At 38.0% G+C, this 13,800-nt stretch overlaps 3 protein-coding genes and 1 pseudogene across 3 annotated transcripts; all 4 read right to left on the reverse strand.

The window, feature by feature from the left end:
* Nucleotides 1-809: 809 nt before the first annotated feature.
* On the reverse strand, nucleotides 810-1,514 carry LOC113312122 (glycine-rich cell wall structural protein 2-like). Its single transcript, XM_026560881.1, has one exon. The coding sequence runs from the start codon at nucleotides 1,512-1,514 to the stop codon at nucleotides 810-812; it is 705 nt and encodes a 234-aa protein (XP_026416666.1).
* Nucleotides 1,515-1,880: 366 nt separating this feature from the next.
* On the reverse strand, nucleotides 1,881-4,840 carry LOC113312123 (annotated as a pseudogene).
* Nucleotides 4,841-5,717: 877 nt separating this feature from the next.
* Nucleotides 5,718-7,356, reverse strand: LOC113311131 (thylakoid lumenal 15.0 kDa protein 2, chloroplastic-like). The gene is made up of 6 exons (XM_026559981.1): nucleotides 7,130-7,356; nucleotides 6,931-7,037; nucleotides 6,756-6,846; nucleotides 6,567-6,635; nucleotides 6,361-6,470; nucleotides 5,718-6,115 (listed from the first exon to the last, which is right to left on the reverse strand). The coding sequence occupies exons 1-6, from the start codon at nucleotides 7,317-7,319 to the stop codon at nucleotides 6,023-6,025; spliced, it is 660 nt and encodes a 219-aa protein (XP_026415766.1). The 5' UTR covers nucleotides 7,320-7,356; the 3' UTR covers nucleotides 5,718-6,022.
* A 5,106-nt stretch (nucleotides 7,357-12,462) lies between these two features.
* LOC113312124 (auxin-responsive protein SAUR40-like) lies at nucleotides 12,463-12,858 on the reverse strand. The gene has a single exon (XM_026560882.1). The coding sequence runs from the start codon at nucleotides 12,856-12,858 to the stop codon at nucleotides 12,463-12,465; it is 396 nt and encodes a 131-aa protein (XP_026416667.1).
* Between the last annotated feature and the right edge of the window lie 942 nt (nucleotides 12,859-13,800).

Genomic DNA, 13,800 nt, shown 5'->3' on the forward strand with positions numbered 1-13,800 from the left:
CAGACAAGTTTAGAAATACAAAGATTCCTTGAATTTTGGTATAAGGACAATATCCATTCTAGAAAATCTCCTTTATCCATTCTAGATGCAGCTTGGGTTTCTTTGAACTTGCCTGCAAGTTTTTCTTTAATTCTTAGGAAGATGCAAGAGACTTTACACTCGGCAATACAGGACCAATCTCAACAACTACCCCTGAAGAAGCGGAAGCCTTAGGTCTTCTTCAAGGAGCGCAATGGGCATTGGAAGAAGGTCTGACAGATTTCATAGTGGAGGGCGACTGCAAGAACCTTTTTGACTACTTGAATGGGAAAGCTTCTCAACTGGAATGACATAATCAATCTATTTTGGATGAAGTCAGAAGAACCTTTAATTTATGTCAGAATTTTTTGGGTTTTCAATTTGTTCCTAGAATTGCGAACAATGTGGCAGATATTTTGACAAGGAAGCCAAGTCTTTTAGGGATATCCTCATTTGGAGGAAGAATCCACCTTCTTGTATTATGAATGCAATAGAAGTAGATAAATCAAATGTTAGGGTGGTAGATAATCCCCTGACATTGGATGGCTCTACTCTAACTGATGTAAGGGTTATTAACTCCCAAAGTTAGTTGGTCTCAAATGCACATAACTTTCAAAAAAAAAAAAAACTTTTATTATTTGCTTGCGAAGGAACAAAAGTCATGGAAACCAGAGGACAATAACTGGAAAAACAAGAGGACAATTTTACAAATGCAACCAGGGAAAAGAGAGGAAATTAGCATGTGAGCATGTAAAATTGTGGAATGATGATTGGCCTGAGGAATACACCAATTATGGAAATTTCCTTTTGTCTTTCCCACCCTCATATCCAGACCCATACCCGTACCCTGAACCATACCCTGAGCCACTACCAGATCCTCCACCACCTCCTCCTCCGCGTCCTCCACCACTCCCATATCCGGAACCACTTCCACTCCCGGACCCATAGCCAGATCCATAATTGTTGCCAGACCCATAGCCGGATCCTCCACCACCTCCTTCACCTCCACCCCTCCCATAACCCTCACCACCTACTCCTCCATACCCATACCCAGATCCACTACCACTTCCGGCACCATACCCTGAGCCACTACCTATACCAGAACCGTATCCTGACCCTCCCCCACCTCCTCCACCACTTCTATAACCTTCACCACCTTCTCCTCCAGGCCCATACCCAGAGCCATGACCACTTCCAGAACCATACCCTGAACCACTACCAATCCCGGAACCATATCCTGACCCTCCCCCACCTCCTCCACCACTTCCATAACCTTCACCACCTTCTCCTCCAGACCCGCAACCAGACCCATAGCCACTCCCGTATCCACCTCCTTCTGCACCACCATACCCTAAACCACTACCGCCACCTTCCCCGCCACCACCACCTCCTCCTCCAGTACTCCGAAACAATCTTGCACCAGCCGATAACTCCATGAGCAACAACATTATGAACACGAGACATAAAATCACTCTCGAACTTCTTAGAATTGCCATTGCCATAATCGAGACTCTCAATAAAAATGTAATATTGAATAGCTTCAGTACACAATACCACAGATCAGATGAAAACCAATGCAGATGAATAAAAGCCAAGGATGAATTATCCCCCTATATATAGTAATCTCATTGGTGAAATGAACTCTTTTAAACGGCAATTCTACTTTCTCTAGTAGCTTCTCTTCTAGAAGTAGTGGTGGTGTAGGTGGTGGCAGTGACTGATTATGATTTTTCATGCATGTCTTCTTCTTGTTGATATGTAATACAAAAAGGCGTTATTCGGTTTTCCATTACTGATGATTGATTGTTCAAAAGTTTAACAAAAGTACTTTTTTCAGAATCAATCGAAATCTGTGGCTTTTATTTTTTTTGCTAGTATGGTGTACCATACTACCACCGGCCTGGACCATATGAGTAAGATCCCTATTGCATTCACTCATCACTAACGCTATTGAATATACTAGGTCTCTTTATCTAGTTACAAGCTAATCACTAGTTTGTTATAGCTAGATCTATCAACGGCAACCCAACATATGCTGAGAAGACTCCGTGTGTGGCAGGTTGTTTTTCTTTGAAATTTTGCATCTTAATAGCACAAAAGCCTATTCATTTCCAGAACAGAGAAGTCAAATTTTCTGTCATTTCTTCGATAGCTTGAAATATGGTTATCCTCCAGGATTTCTTGAACCATAAAACATAACAAAAGCCTATTAGTCCAACTATGAATCCCACTTCACTAATTAAGAATCCCCCTTCAATAAATGAACTGTTCTCCTCCTCTGGCGGGCGCAGAAATGATTTCCCGGTATCTGATGAGCAAGGTGGCAAAGGACCCTCACATAGACCAGAATTGTTTTCGAATCCCCAAGCAGGAAATGTTAACATTTGCCCTGAAGAAGAGATTGAGCCACTAAGATGATTGTTGGATACATCTAGCTGACTGAGAAATGAAAGCATCCCTAATGATCCGGGAACAGGTCCTTCAAGTTCATTATGGGAGAGATCAAGAATTCCAATTTGTGCCAACTCTCCAAAGCTATAAGGAATACTACCTGTAAGCCTGTTGTATCCCAAACTCAGAAATTGGAGATAATTCATAGATCCAAAACCTTCAGGAATTTTTCCTGACAGGGAATTCGAGGAAAGATCAAGCCGGATCATACTGCCGTTATTTAACGTCAAGTTACGGATAACTGTAAATAGATCCCTAGATGATGAGTAAGTATAAACCTCTGCGAGCCTTTTCGGCAAGACTCCTCCGGAACTAATCAGTCCTACAGCCTCTCTGCAACCTCTGCCTTCATTTCGAAATTCATTTCTGAAGGAGTAGAATAGTGAGCTAAAGCTCAATGAAAGCGTAATCAATCCAGATTGTTCGCTTAGCGCTGGTGGAATTGAGCCGCTGAAGTTATTGTTATTTAGCTCAAGCCAGGTGAGACTCCTGCATTTCCCTAGCTCTGGTGGGATCTCTCCGGTAAGAGAATTATTACCTAACAGGAGAATTGCGAGCTTCTAGAGGTTTTTTACGGCTGGAGGGATATTTCCTGTGAGTCTATTGTTAGAGAGTGAAACCAAAACCAGATTACTGCAATTACCAAGAGATGAAGGAATGGTTCCAGTGATTAAATTGTTGTTGAGAATCAAAGTTTCCAAATTGCTTCCTTTGTCACAGAAATTATCAGGGATTTCATCAGAGAGATGGTTAGCCCAGATAACCAATTCTGTGAGATTTGGAAGTGCCCATATTTCTGCAGGAATAGAACCATTTAGATAGTTGAAGCTAAGATCAACTGTTTTCAGGTTCTTGCAGTTTCCAATCTCAGCAGGCACTGGCCCTGATAGATAGTTGCTTGATAAGCTTAGCTTTTCCAGGCTAGTGTTGAAAGAAGCACAAAACCCAGATGGGAGATTTCCCGTAAAATTATTATTAACACTAAGATCAAGAACTTGGAGCTGAGTACAGCTTCTTAATGACAGAGGTACATATCCAGTTAAGTGGTTATAAGATAAATTGAGAACTTTTAAATTACCACAGACCCCAAACTTGACATTTGAGAGTCTCCCACTGAAGCTATTATACGAAAGATCCAAGAACTTAAGGTGACTACAGTAAGGAAAAAAGGATCGAGTACTGATGGGAAAGTCGAAACGATTAGAAGATAAATTAATTGTTTCAAAAGTACAAGGAAGAGTTCTGTTATGGGAGAGATTCCATAAAAGTATTACCTCCTAAGTAAAGATGTTTGAGATTTTCTAAAGATTTGATGTCGTCGATGTGTAGATGGCCGGTGAGACCAGCGTCAGTGAAATTAAGAGCTGTAACTTGGCCATCCGTAGAGCAGATAATTCCATTCCAAGCACAAGGAGTTGATGATAATGAACTAGTAATGCTCCAGTTAGCTAAGTAACCACTTGGGTCCTTCTCAATTGAAGAATGCTTAAATCTCACTAAACTGCTCACCACATCTTTTTTCTGTGACTGTTGCAGAGAAGGAGATGCTGATTCACTGAACATCAATGGAAGAAAGATGCAGCATAACAGGAAGAGTTCCATGTTGCTTTTTTTCATCTCTCTCCCTGTATCTCCATGAGACATGTTTTAACCACTCTAGTGAGTCTCTATAGTCAATTTAATGATGCTACCAACCAACCAAGAAGAGTCACTAGTCAAGAAAGTCATTTACTCCTTTTCTTTTCTTTGATTAAAATATAATTACGTGAACAATATGGAGATATGCAAGAACTCGTATTAAAAATCCTCTTAATGCTATTCCATGGGCTACGCGCAAGAAGAAAAAAAAAGCAACACTAAATTCTTCAAGTGCACCTGTCCAACACTAATCAGTAATCCTTCAACACCAATTAAAACTACAGCCTCTCTACAACCTGTATCTTTGTTTCTTAAATTTGCAGTACTGCACCCAAGTTAAACCTATGCTGTGAAAGGCGCCCTAGGCGCTAGGCGAAGGGCTTGGCGCCTCGCCTAGCGCCTAACACAACATAGCTCAAGCCAAATGAGGCTCTTGCATTTCCCTAGCTCTGGTGGAATCTCTCCACCAAAAGAATTGTTACCTAATTGGAGAATAATGAGCCTCTGGAGGATTTTTAATGGAAGCTGGGATTTTTCCAGTAATTCTATTTCTAGAGAGTGAAAGAAAGGCCAGATTTTTTGCAATTAGCAATAGAGGAAGGAATAGTTCCGGATATAAAATTGTGTTCAGAATTATAGTTTCCAAATTACTTCCAGTTTCACAGATATCCCCTGAGGGATTGTTAGCCCAAATAACCAAATCTGTGAGATTTGGAAGTGCCCATATTTCCATAGGAAATTAGGAATAGAACCATTTAGATAGTTGAAGCTCAGATCAACTGTCTTCAGGTTTTTGCACTTTCCAAGCTCAGCAGGTACTGGCCCTGATAGGTAGTTTCCTGCTAAGCTTAATTTTTCAGGGTAGAGAGGAGAGGGATGAGCAAAACCCAGGAGGCATGTTACCAGTAAAACAGTTTGAACTGAGATCCAGAACTTTAAGCTGACTACAACTGGTTAGCGTAGGATCTGATCCAGTTATATTGTTAAAAGATAGATGAAGTAATGTTAGATTACCACAACCCTCAGAATTGAGGTCTGACAATCTTCCAGAAATATTATTATTTGAAAGTCAAGAACCTGCAGAGCAGGACTTAATGCAAAACTACCATTTGGAATTGAACTGCAAGAGAGATCGAGTGAGATGAGATGATTGCAGTGTGGTGGAAATAGAGAGATGGGTGATGTGAAATTATTCGAAAATGAACCAATGGTTTCAAATGTAGAAGGAAGAGTTATGTCATGGAATAAGTCTGGTGCATTGAACATCAATAGTAGAATGAAGTTACAGGCTTACAGCAGAAGTAGAATACCTCTCAATACTCTATCTATCAATTGGAAATGAAGTGAAAAATGATTCCTCCGAACTAGTTTAGTCAGAGACTCTTAGTTTTTCTATTGTCTTTGTGCTAATCCAAATAATACTATGAAAGTGAGTAATATTTGGAGTAATCTGATCAAGTAATCTTGGTCTGTAATGATTATACCAATATATCATATGATGTTCAAATTAGATCGACTGTAAATATGGTTATACCAACGACACATTTTATCACTATTTCATTTTATCTACATGCCAAATAAAATAACAGAAGTCAATACTGGACACCGGATGAGTGGTGTGAATCATTGGAATTTGATCCACAATATAATGTATCATTTCAAATAATCGTTATTTAACACATTGTTTGACTCCAAATTGGGAAAACCTATACAATGATTAACATATGATGCTCAGTATAGCGTTTATAAAGAATGCAAAGTTTCTATTTACTGAAAGGAAATCCACCAGATATGGACTTAAAAGGTCATACAAACTCACCAAGCAAAGTAAGATGGAAAGTTGTGACAAGGCTTATCTGTGAGCATAATTTGTGCAAATGATGAAGTTTGAGGGAAAATGCTTACTGTGCTGATATCACTTCACCTCCGAGCAATTAGTAGGGCCGACAGGTTCGCTTAAGCATTGTGATATTGCCATGACAGCAGCCTCAACAGATGCATCTTCACCCTATTACAGTCATAGATCCAACCAATCTTTATCAAAAATCAACTTTTCATAACTCGCTAAGTTACAAATATTTGGAGCACAAACGGCAGCTGATGTGTGCAAGTCAAATTGGCAAGATGTGATTCACAGGACTAGCAAATTAGAATTAAGATTATTTTGGTGTCTGTTGTATAACTACATCAACTGCCACAATATGTGCTTCCATGATTTACAGATAGCACTAACCAAATGCAACTGATCATCACCTTTTCCTTCCAATAGAACATGTTGCCGTATTTCCCTGCCAATCGACTCCAAAAGCTACGAGGTATGTCTAAATCAACTATAGCCCCCACATTGAAGTTCAAGATATTGCCTGATCAATGGAAGCAGCAACGGAAGGGTGCAATAAGAGTCACTTTACACACACACACACACACAATAAAAAGGCACTTGAACACAACTACTCTACCAAATGTTGGATCAGCTACGAATACAATTGTTCTGTCATCTACTTGCCAATAATCTTTAATTGCTAACCCTGCAACAACAACAACATTTTCTTATAAGACAGCAACAACAGCATACCCTTGCATATGTCAAAATCTATAACTTAACTACATTACACCTCAACATGATTTAGCGCGCTACAAGATATTACCAGGTGTCTCAGGATAATTCTGAGCCAATATTCTAAGCTTGAATCCTGTATCCTTTTCAATATTAGCAATCTCCTGAGCAAGACGCCTTTCCTGCAAAGAATCCCACCACAAGATCAAAACCCACTTTCTTCATTTATTCCAAAAACCATGAATTAGACTTTTCAAATTGCATACCTGACCAGAAGAAAGAAATCCAGCAACATCAATAACAGTACTGAAATCTTTAGGCAGCAATTCTGGCTTATTAACACCACTTAATGCCGCCTCAGCAACACCAACTCCTACATTTTGCCTCTGAATCAAAACAAAATATAATCTCCAACAATTTTGTTTCACTTTCAAACCAAAAACAAAGAACTTGAGTGAGTATTACCAGAAAGAGATAATCCAAGAGCCAGAGCACCAGAGAAAGCGAAATTCAATGATTTTGATTGCAAATTCGAAACCCATTTAGCTCTAGAATTCGAAATTGAAGAGGAAATTGATGAATTTATTCTGGGTTTTGTGAAATTTGGGTTTTGCTTAGGTTGAAATGTGACGGATGAAGGTAGAAAAGAAGCCATTTTTGTTCAGTGTACAGTGTACTAGAATCTAGATAGAGATAGTTTATCCGATCAGTATTGCTGTAGACAGAAATAATCGTCTATGAGAATCGACACTTACGGAAATGTTTGCAGTCACGTGTCAAATTTGCACTCAGCAATTTGCTTTGGGTTTTTCGTACAAATATCTGCAAGCAGCTTTTTAATTGGTAGACCCCCAAATGACATAGGCATATGCCGAGCTTAGCAGACTGATGCATGATCCTATGCCCTACGAAATGGAATGATTTTCTAAAGATACTCTTGTTTGGCAACAATAACATCGGAATGCAATGTACCGGCTAGCTTAGCAGACTGGTGCATGTTCCTATGGCCTACGAAATGGAGCGATCTCCTAAAGTGACTCTTGTGGGTGGCGGAATAACACAATGTGCCGGCTAAATGATGACACGCCGCATATGATCGTTCATTTATTTTGTAGGGATTCCAATGAATGTTACAAAAATGCTCGGCAAACGGCTGAAAAATCCAACTCAAAACAACCTCGTTTGATTGGGCCATGGATTTTAATTGGGGCCTTGACATTTTATTCGCACTCCAAATTTTTCAGGGGCATATAAATAATAAAGTGAAAATAATGTTATACCCTTTATTTTTTTAAAATCAAAACTTTTTATAGTTTTTTTTTTCCTTTCAAATGTTATGTTTGCAAAAAAAAAGTCCTGCTCAGAATTGTATGAAAAGTCGTCATGTATTTTTAAATCAATGACGACTGTAAAGAGTCGTAATGTTTTCAATGACGACTCTAAAGAGTCGTTAATGTTTTGTTTTCAACGACGATTCAAAGAGTCGTTAGTGTTTTCAATGACGATTTTAAAGAGTCGTTAATGTTTTTCAATGACGACCCTAAAGTCTCGTTGCTGTAGAGTCGTCATTGAAACAATAACGACACTTCAGAGTTGTCATTGAAAACATTAGCGACCCTTTTGAGTCGTCATTAATTTAAAAAATACCATGACGACTTTTCATACATATTTGAGCAGGAAAAAAAAAAGAAATTTTTTTTGCAAACGTAAAATTTGAAAAATAATAATTAAACTCTAATTAAGTAGGATTAACACTGATTAAGTGAGATTACCACTAATTAGATCAGGGGTAGATTAGCCATTACCAAAATATTTGGATAAGGGGTGACTCAAATTATGTTTGGGTGACCTTTTTGTCCTCTAGTGGGAGCCCCCCAATTAAAATCCATGGCCCCCAATTAAACTAGGCAAAACAACTCCCTCACGTGCAAAGTTTTTAAGTGGGACTCATGACTTTTCTATGGGTTCATCACAACCCTCGATTGGGGTATATTGTTTTGGTTTTTTTTTGAAGGATGCATATTATTAAAAGGAATTAGATTACAATTTGCCGTGGGTATGTAGTACCCACGGAGTCTTGAAATAAAATGTGACTAATAAAAGATGGGATTTCCTGATCTCATATTTTGGTTGAATAATTTCCTGTTTGGCTTCCATCTGCTGCATGATTGGCCATTCCGTCGGCTGCTTGATTTTCTTCCCTGTAGTTGTGTTGAATAGCAGCTTGTGGGATCTATCGGAGTCTATTTTTTATTTCTTCAATCATTTCTGCAATGTGCCAAGGTGGAGGGGTAGAGGAAGTTATGAAACGCATAAGGTTTTCTGGGTCTGTTTCAAAGAGAACTCTTGTCCATTGCCTTTATGTTGATGTTCTTGTGGCTAATAATAGAGCCCAAGTTTCCACAGTTAATGCAGTTGTGATTCCCAGTGGATGAGCTAGAGCTATTAAAGTTCTTGTGTCGGAGTCTCTGCAGATGAATCCTGCTCCCGCAAATCCTGTGTGACCTCTGACTGCTTCGTATGTGTTAATCTTAATCCAGTTGATGTTTGGAATGGACCATCCCACCGATATTGTTGATATCCTTTTATCTCTAATTGGGTGGTTAAATATCGGTGTATCTTCTGGAATGATTGGTGGAGAAGAGTGTATAGCCCCGTAGTATTCTTGTTGTAGTTTTTGTGCCCAAGTTAGGATTTCTTCTGAAGTTTTTTGCTTTTGTTGGTATATTAGATCATTTCTAGCCAGCCATAATGTCCAAAATAAAAAGCAAAACGAGGAGATTGCAGTTGTTGATGCTGGTTGTTGAAGGATTTGAGATATGGTTGTTTGAGGTGTTAAGGTGAAAGTTGGGATGGGGTTGGAGGATGATGAACATGTCATATGATTGGATAAGTTGTTCCATGAATTGGTTGTCGTTGGACAATGAATTAGAAGGTGATTTGCTGATTCTGGATCCGTGTTACATCTCGGGCAAATGTCTGAGTTCGTTAAATGGATGTGATGTAGAAGAGCTAAGGTTGGTAATCCTTCATTGATGGCTTTCCACAAGAAAAGCCGAATTTTTGGTGGACATGGTAATGGCCATAGAAATTTGGTGGGTGGTAAAGTGATTTGAGTTGGTTGACCTTGGGTTAGACATTTGTATCCTGAAGAGGTAGTGTAGTTTCCATATTTTGAGTGTGGCCAGATAATTTTATCTAGGGGGGTGTTTTGGGGAAGGTGGATGTTTATGATCTTTTGGATTATAGGATTGGGTAGGGTGCTCAGTTTTCATGATTCCAGGAGTAAGATATTGGATCAATGATATCTGCTACCATTCGTTTTGGGTAGCATTGTGTAGGATCTATATTTGTTGAGTGTGGAATCCAATTGGCTTCTATTGGGGTTGATAATCCATTTCCAATACGATGAAATATTAGATGTTGCATGGTAGGGACAATTGAAGCTAGTTGTCTCCATTGAGGACTGGCGGAAGAGGGTATAGATTGAATGCCTTGTAGAATTGGTTGTTGATCAAGATATTTTGCACTGAAGAGACTTCCGCAGATAGAGTTAGGTTGATCATGTATATTCCAGATTCTCTTCATGAGAAGTGGTTTGTTATGATCACTAATCTTTCTTATTCCTAATCCTCCTTCAGATATTGGTTTTGTTACCTTGTCCCATCCTATAGGGTGGAGTTTTCTAGTTGTTGAGTCGTGTCCTCAGAAAAAATCTCTGGTTATACGATCTATTTGTTTGTGGATATTGCTGGGTAGGTTTTGTGTTTGCATGATGTAATTTGATGTGGAATTAGGAAGGTTTTGATTAGAGTGAGTCTTCCGTCCGGAGTTAGGCATTTTGTCATCCATCCTTTAGATTTTCTGGCTAATCTCTGTAAGAGTGGAGCGAAAATTTGGTTGGATGTCCTTCCGTGTTTGAATAGTACTCCAAGATAGGTTGGAGGTTTTGGTGTAGCCGACATATTGAAGAATTATATTGTTTTGGTGTTGATCAAAATGGTGGTTTACCGGGAAATGTATTTTATTACCACGTGTTCCTTTCATCAAAAAGTATTAATAAGCCGCGAGTTTTAAATATTGTCAAATCCGATATTACTAGATTCAGATTTTATTTTTTTATACCACCTCTACTTGATCAATGACAGTCAGTTAAAACTGTGTGGATTATGCTCGTTTTAGTTAAATGAAATTTTTTTTCTGCCGTGTTGTCATTGCATCTGTGGATAATAAAGCTAAGTCTTCATGCACGTTGTTGATTATGATAGGATTTTTACGATAGAGGTGGAGAATATTCTGGAAATTTTTTCTATTTTTGGCAAACACTTAGCTCTCGGTGTCAATACCTTTGGCAAAGCCAAACTTAAATATCCTGGTGAGATTGGGATATACCCAGATTAATTGGGGTATCCCCATTTTATTACTATCCAAACTAGTGTATTAAGGGGTGTCTAAAAAGTGTTAAAAGACCAAATTGCCCATACTAAAAAACCATGCCGACCAAAACATATTTAAAAAAAATTAAAAATTTTCTTCTACACTCTAACTATACATGTGAAATAAAAAAAAATGAAGAATCAAAACGAACCAAAAGTCGGCAAGGTATTTTTTGTCGACCTTGCCGACTAAAATATAGTCGGCAGGGTATAAGGTTGAATACCATGCCGACTTTTCATCTCTGAAATTAGCAGTTACAGGGTCGGGAAGATATCCATCTCTATACCTTTCCGACTATATTTTTGTCGGCAGGTTATGAAATTAATACCTTGCCGACTAATCATGCATTTGTAACACCTTCTCTGTATGTCAAAAATCCTATAGTCGGCAGGATATTTTTTTATCGACCTTGCCGGCCATAAGTTGTCGGCATGTTCTTCATCCGCAGACCTTGCCGGCCGGATATAGTCGGCATGTTCTTCATCCGTAGACCTTGCCGACTTTTCATATTTTCAGAACGGAAAATGTTGATTCCTTCTATAATTTTGAGTATAAAATCGCCTAGCGGCTCTACAATCCCATATTTATAAGTGTTTGGGTAGTACGATTTCATTTCCGTTATAAGTAGAATTCTTTAAAAAAAAATCTCAAAAATCTACCCACATCCATGAGTTCAATCTAAAATAAAACCTAATTTCAAAATTTTAATCAACTAATTAACTAATTAAATTAATTATCCTAATCACATTTATTAGTGCTAATTAATCAAGGATAGATTAGTCATTTTTGTAAATATGTGGATAAAGGGTTTTGTGTTTTATTTCAAAATGACCTTATTTTATCTCATTTGGTATACCCAATTACCCCAAATTATGCCAGGATAAATATGTAACAATTTCCCACGATATACCTTTAAACCAAACTTAATCATTACATTATTATTATAAAGCATATGCCTTCATCTTTACTATACAATAAAGCTTCGATCTATTGACAACCCCATTACACTCCAACAAGTTGGTAAAATATAAGACAACGCGTACATGTCGACCATGATCCATTTTCACTATCCAAATAAAACAACGCGTAAAATATAAGAAAAACGGCGTGTGTACTATTTATCCAATATCAAGTGTACGTAATCAGGATATGATAATATTATGCGAAACGCAAACCTTACAAGATTAGAAAGATAAACCTCAAGAAAAAATATCATGTTTTTCTTATTATAAATCTTGAGGTTTCTCGCTATATCTTGCTAGGTTTTCAGTTCATTTACCTCAATCTATTTTGATTAATATATAGAGTGGTTTAGAGATCACTTTCTTCTATACAACATCTACTAAAACCTTCTTGATCAATCAAACGCAAGATAAGATACTTTGAAGCTCACTTGCTTGACAGGGAACGACAAGAACACCTTGTTGATCAAATCCTAACTTACTCTCTCTTTCTTCAAGTAACTTGACAAATGCAGGATGGTTTAAGTATCTTAATCCAACAAAAAACTTCTTCGGCGGTTGATCTCCGCCAATAGCCAGCACTGGAAAATGACCTTCCACCACTCTTCCATCGTAACCCACGAAATTATAACCATCGACAACTTTGTTAGTAGTATATTCTCCATAGTCGCCTTCAAGTTCCCGTCTGAATATAGAGAGTTCTACTCTCCTCATTAACTTCTTTATTATAAGCTTAACTCTGGAAATGGTATTCTTATTTCTCACTACTTCTTCGTTTACTCTGATGTAACCCATGATGTGCACTCACTCTTAGGTAAGTGCTTCTGATCACTCATTAGATGTATATCCTATATATATAGCCCATGGCAACGTAGATGGATAGAGTTAGTTATAGCGTATTTAGTCTTCAACAATTTAATGGTCGATAAATTTGAGTGTGATGCTTACTTATTATGATATGTCCTTTTTAAGACACCCCACTTGGCCCCCCTTAAATGCAACAGAAAAAAAGAAATTTTCAAGTTGTAAGTTAAGGATTCTTAAGTTATTATCTAAAGTTAATGTAGATGTGGAGATTCTATCACCATTCCTTTGTCTGGTAAGGAGTACATAAGGTATGAAAACCACTGAAATTCTACTTCTTAGAATTTGGAGTCTTGCATGAAAAGGATTATTCATGGATGGTTGCCAAGGATTTTAGTGTTGGATTGTGGTGGAAAATGTCCCCGGCTCGACAAAGTTGCCCTAATGACTGTCAGAGTTTTGAAGTCCATGCATGAATGTGAAAAGAGTGATGAAATACGATAATGGTGCACGCATTTTTTGTATAGACATTTTCTGTATTGGCTGTAATCCAGAGGATATTTATACCATTTTTGTTTACAGAAACTGTTATGTATATCATCATCGTGGGCTCTTTGAAACAACTGGTCATAGTGCACTCATTCAAGAGGCTAGCACAATGCACCAAAACTGCAATAGTTCCTATATTTTCGGTGAAACTCACGATCAAGTTGCAGCTAGAAAAGGTGTTGATTGTGATTGTTTGGTAATTTAGGCCACAAGATCAACAATTTATCTAAAGATTCTAAACATAAATTCCAAAAAGATATCAAGATAAGAAAAATTATTAAATGCAAAAGAAATGACAAATAACCGCTTTGAATTTTGTGGCTCACTTTTGCATAATACGATGGATCGATGTGATTTTCACAATTTACTAATTCTTGTGTCATC

This window comes from Papaver somniferum, chromosome 9 (genome assembly GCF_003573695.1).
Source record: "Papaver somniferum cultivar HN1 chromosome 9, ASM357369v1, whole genome shotgun sequence".
Lineage (NCBI taxonomy): Eukaryota > Viridiplantae > Streptophyta > Magnoliopsida > Ranunculales > Papaveraceae > Papaver > Papaver somniferum.

Coding starts and splice junctions, on each gene's coding strand:
- LOC113312122 (XM_026560881.1), bottom strand. CDS start 1,514: ATGGCAATTCTAAGAAGTTCGAGAGTGATTTTATGTCTCGTGTTCATA.
- LOC113311131 (XM_026559981.1), bottom strand. CDS start 7,319: ATGGCTTCTTTTCTACCTTCATCCGTCACATTTCAACCTAAGCAAAAC. Junction 6,847..6,930: donor GATTTCTTTCTTCTGGTCAG/GTATGCAATTTG, acceptor GATTCTTTGCAG/GAAAGGCGTCTTGCTCAGGA. Junction 6,116..6,360: donor TGTTCTATTGGAAGGAAAAG/GTGATGATCAGT, acceptor TGACTGTAATAG/GGTGAAGATGCATCTGTTGA.
- LOC113312124 (XM_026560882.1), bottom strand. CDS start 12,858: ATGGGTTACATCAGAGTAAACGAAGAAGTAGTGAGAAATAAGAATACC.